The 5,526-nt window shown below is 40.1% G+C and overlaps 1 protein-coding gene across 1 annotated transcript; it reads left to right on the forward strand.

The window, feature by feature from the left end:
* The first annotated feature begins 665 nt into the window (after positions 1-665).
* On the forward strand, positions 666-5,526 carry FAM237A (family with sequence similarity 237 member A). The gene is made up of 2 exons (XM_014249314.2): positions 666-1,074; positions 5,214-5,526. Exons 1-2 carry the CDS (start codon positions 666-668, stop codon positions 5,351-5,353), a joined length of 549 nt encoding a protein of 182 aa, XP_014104789.1. The 3' UTR covers positions 5,354-5,526.

Raw genomic sequence — 5,526 nt, forward strand, 5'->3', positions numbered from 1 at the left:
GGTTGAAGATGTCCCTGCCAATGGCAGAAGGGTTGGACTAGAGACCTTTAAAGGTCCCTTGCAACCTGAACTTTTCTATCATTCTATAAGCATGGGTACATGTTGTACAATGCAGCTGCTATGTGATGGCTTTGCTATAACCTCTTTTCAGAACTGTTCTGCCTTTTAGCACCTAAACCACTCCTAGTCAACGGATGAAACTGAAACTTAGAACCATTAAAACACATTTTCAACAAAATTTTTCCACCTGCTGTCCACTGATCCTTGTGATTCTGAAGACTATTTTAAAGAGCTCATAAAATTTTGAGAAAAGCAAGACACTTAAAAGCTTAAATTATGTAAAAATGAATGGATTTTTATTGAAAAAGATTAGGGATCTGTAAAACAAAAATGGCAAAAATCTTTCAATATTATGAACTTCCAGATGAGACAGTTCATCATTCAGATCTGAGGATGATTAAAAATTTTTACATGTTTCTGCTGCACAGAGCATTGCAAATCCCCTAGTATTTATATACATGCAAAAAGCATACACAAATCTTCAAGGAGCAGAGAAACAATATCTGAGTGCCTTGTATATCATGTAAAGTAACAGGACGTTATTCCTGCATCTAAGAGTGAGACTTTTCCAGCTTCTCTTGGTTTTCTTATATTTCAGTGACAAAATGCATCTTGGAAGCAGAGGAAGAATCCACTTCCCCATGAGACTCACCTGCTCTCTCCTACTCATGGCAGTGTTCTGTGTGACACCTTTCCTCTGCCACAGTCAAATGGATCCACTGGCTCTTGGGCGGGCAGACCCCCAGTGCTGGGAATCCTCCTCTGCTGTTTTACTAGAGATGAGGAAGCCTCGCATTTCTGACTCTGTCAGTGGCTTTTGGGACTTCATGATATTTCTGAAATCCTCAGAGAACCTGAAACATGGAGCTTTGTTCTGGGACCTAGCACAGCTCTTCTGGGATATCTATGTGGACTGTGTGCTCTCCAGAACCCATGGCCTGGGGAGAAGGCAGCTGGCAGAAGCTGAGCAGAAGACAGCTACAATACATTCTCAGTTCACAGGGAAAAATCAAGGTCACTACTCCTTTAATATGCATCTAATTGGCAATAATTAGACTCTAGTGGGAAAGAAAAGATTGAGGCCTATTATGCTATGTGGTAATAATACAGAAACAGAGGACAGTGCTGTGCAAAAACACCCTACACTTCCCTGTGAAGTGTAGAGCTGTGCTTATGTTCAATGTGATCTCAGTAAAATTTGACATCCAAACAACCTGAACTCTAACAGCAGCCTTTAAGTTTCTTATTGATAGGGCAGGAAAAGCAGCAGACAGTGTAATACAGGAGGGTTCAAAAAAAGAAGGCAGCTCAGCAGCTGAATCACAGAATCCCTATGTTGGAAGAGACCTTCAAGACCAAGTCCAACCCAGCCCTAGCACCTCAATTGGGCCATGGTACCAAGTGCCACCTCCAGTCTTTTCTTAGACACATCCAGAGATGGTGACTCCACCATCTCCTCAGGCAAACCACTCCAATGCTTCATCACCCTTTCTGTAAAAAACTTTTTCCTAACATCCAACAATATATACCAATATATTCTTCCACACCAGCATTTTTACCACAGTTTTGCTATGAACAGGCTAGTTCTGAACTCCACATTCTGAGAGGAATGCGTTGCACTGTACTCTTGGGGAGAGTGGCAGCCTTTTGGCAGAAGGCTAAGGGTATGTCAACTTGCCATCTAGCAGTCAGCCACTAGCTAGCTTCCATTTCCATACTGGTAACTTTACCCAACATACCATGGAAACAGACCTAGGACTTAGATGCATGCAGGCTTTCAGACACAACTACAGCTCCAGGAACAACACCACTACCTGTGATACTAAATGCTGCAATTCCTGGTCTCCAGGTTCCCAGACCCCTCCATATACACGTCAATTACCATCCTCATTCTCAAAAGGAGGATAACAGTGTAGCTTTTCCTAAATCTCACTCCCTAGGCTTCAGTTCTGATTCTGCTACCAACAGATATATCCTTGCCTGGAGAATATCCACTTTCAGGTGCTATAATTTGATGGAGAGGTAGAAGTGCTGTTGCCATCACCAGCAGTGTAGAGCATGGGCCCACAGTGAGAAGGCAGAACTGCCTTTACACTGCAATGGATTGAGACTTATTTCCACTTCCTTGAGCAGTGTCTTGTTTTTAAGATGACTGGGGGAAAGTTCACAGAATAGTGAAGAGTCCCTCTGAGCAAGTACCCATTAGAGTGTGTCTAAAAAATGGACTTGAACTCAGGACTCTCACACCCCAAGGACAATATATCACTGGACCATCCCACTCTTGCCCACCCAAAACATTTTTGAGTATTGAAAGCTAGAATCTAGGATAGGAAGGACTGAGAAGTCCTTACCCTATTACCTACAGGCGATATCCTGAACTTTGAGGTAGGAGTTGGGTTTAAATCAACCCCCTCAGACTGAAAAACACACACACACAGGGTAAATTTCTAAACTATGATGGTCAAACAACCACTACCCACATTTTAAAAGCAAGGACAGGATCCTATCCTGCTCTGCACAGAATTTGAGTTCTAATGGGATCTTTACTGTGTTGACATGCAGCACAGAACCCACTTCTAGTTTCCAAGTGGTCTTAGGCATCACACAGACAACAAGTCGCTCAATCCTTACCAGACTGACACACTTCTGGGTGCAAACAGAATGCAGCTTTAAACACACAAGGCAGTACTATTGTCTAAAACCGAGATAACCCACCAGGTTAGAGCACCAGATTAACTTTTGTTTGGGATTGCAGCTTTGAATATCACTGTCTAAACTCCCCCTTAGCCTTTTGTTTACTCCTGGCTCTACATATCTATATTACACTGTGATTTTCCTAAACAAAGAGCTTTTGTTCCAGTCAAGATTAAAGAGTCTGATGTATTCTGAAGTATCAAATTAAGGGGTTTATGATAAATTCTGACTACTCTTTACTCTTATACAAAGAGATTTTAAGTACTAAGTAGTCACATCCTCTTTGTTTTTGTGATTTGTAATCAGTTAATCTGGTTTCTCTGTACGACTGATAAGCAACAGTCTGTAGCTGGCACCTTACAGCAGTGACAGCCTAATTTATTTTTTTTTTTGGAAGAACTATCTAACTTCTCATCCAAGTCCCACAGTTTCTTAACAAAGCCAGTTATTTTAATCTTTGTAACCTGTGATCCTACTGCCTTATTTCACCAGTGAAAGCAGAAATCAGTCGGTAATAGTTGCAGATAGGAATCATATAGCAAATGATGAGGAATAGAATTTCCACTTCTTATGAATAAAGAGAGGTACAAGCATGTTTTCTCAGCCCCACAAGCAGCACTAACAGCACTTAAATTACCTTGCATACTTCACATCTACATGGGTGGGTGTAAACAGCTTTCAGTACGCTTGTTCCAGAAATCCAAACACAGAGCAAATATTTTTTTGCTTTATGCTGTTACTTTTGCAACAGTTGATAAGTTTGCTGCTTCATACTCGAATTTTTAATCTTATTCATCTTAAATTGTTAAAATTTCAATCTGTTTGGGGTTTGTTTTGTTTATTTTAACTACAAACAGGATCATAAAGCAGGAATGAGGAGTAATCTGTAACCTACATTCACTGTAGTTCTTTAAACATATCACTGAATTGGAAATAGCAAGTCAGAAATCTGAATTTGGCACAGAAATACTATTAAGGTATTATTATTAGAATTTAATTTCAGAACTAACAGATAAATCCTGCTTGTGAAGATTGAGAATCAGGAACTTTTCTAAGGAGAAAAAAAAAAAGAAATCCTCCAAGCAAAAAAATCCCCAAACAAAACAACTTCGTCACATCTTAGAGGCACTTCCACAGTTACTCATACTTGGTCCTCCTGGGAAACAATTCTCCCCAAGTGTGCATCAAGAAATGGGAGAAGTAGCCCAGTTCTAGACTTACAGATTCAAACACTGTTCTCTGGACCAGTCAAGCCCCTCCAGGTTTTTGACTGTATTCACATTCTGAAGATACTCAAACTCTACACAATCCATGACAAAGACTACAAAATCAGAACAGCTGAATATGAGTGATCTGACAAACTGTCTCAATCTACCTAAAACCCTGTTTAACCCAGCAGCAATTCAACTTCCCTAGATCTTCTGCAGAGAAGCGTTAATCAACTTTAAGTAGAGACACGCATGGAGAGTTTTTCAGTTACCTGGCCAAGCTATCTTTAGTAACTCATCCCTTTCCCCTAACAAAATCAAAACAGTATGAAAAAGCAGGTTTCATAAATGCATTTCCAATCTATTACAACACTGTACTTACATTACCATTATAATAACTCTTAACCAAAACAAGACTTTAGAACCACAAGGAAAACATAGCTTTTGTACTCACAGCAATCTTTCTGAAGAGCAGCTATATAAGATTCTCCTCAAGAAGCCACACAGCAAATCCTCCCTAGAAACATCTGAAGATTACAAAGACAAACCTTCTGCCTCTTTTCTCCTTGCCCAGAAGTCCCACTGCCCATTACCACTCAGTGGCCTCAGCTGTGCACACCTCCCTCACAGCTGCAGGTGGCTTGGCTCAAGACCAGCTGTTGCACCTGGCCCAGGAGAGACATAATTTGCTGTCCCAGCTCTGCAGGATGCCAGGGTGGGTAGTGGGCCAAAGGTTATTCTACAATTGAGGTCTGGTAAATAAGCAGGTATTATGTTAATCAGTTACTTTTTCAGAAGACAAATATGTTTAAAAGAAAGAAAATCAACCTGATCAACCTGCTGCTTTCTAGAGATTATTGCAAAGAAAATGCCATATAGTTTCTCAAGGAAGTAATAAATGTGCTTCTAGACAGTGTGAGAGATCTCACCCGCTGAGAGGTAGATAACATGCCAGTGAGTTAGTAGGATTCTGAGCAGACTTAAGCACTTTGATTCTGCTAATTACAAGTAGAAGAGTTTTATTGGAAGACTTAAAGAAAAGGTCAACACTGGGAAAAGATCAAAGTGACTTGACACTGAAAGGCGACATGCAAATGGAGGGATATGGCTACCAAAGAAAGAGGCTTGGGGGCAATGCTGATAAGCAGTAGCTAAAGGCAGAGGAAACATTAATGTGGGAGACTGAGTATTCAGCTGCTCTTTGCTGTTTGGAAACTATTTACTTATATGCATTTTCATGTCACTTTTCAGGGACATTTTCTCATATTCAGAGGTCACCAGTTCTGAAGAAGAAAGACTCATTTGAAGATTTAATAAGTATCCACATACATAAGAGTAGATCTATATTACTTGGAAGAACCACTGGAGAGCTAGGAAAAAAGAGGAAATGACACATTTAGTCTAAGCTTTTGATTTGCAGATAATTTTAAACTATTTTTCTTTATGTTTTGCATCTTAATCCCCATTGATGTCAATTTATGTGGTGGAAGAAGGCATGTAACCTCAAGCACTACATCTCTGATTGACTTGGACTTACGGGTTTTCTTAATTACCTATTAATTTA

This window comes from Pseudopodoces humilis, chromosome 8, assembly GCF_049639895.1.
Source record: "Pseudopodoces humilis isolate 2021_Gansu_Grassland_sample_001 chromosome 8, ASM4963989v1, whole genome shotgun sequence".
NCBI lineage: Eukaryota > Metazoa > Chordata > Aves > Passeriformes > Paridae > Pseudopodoces > Pseudopodoces humilis.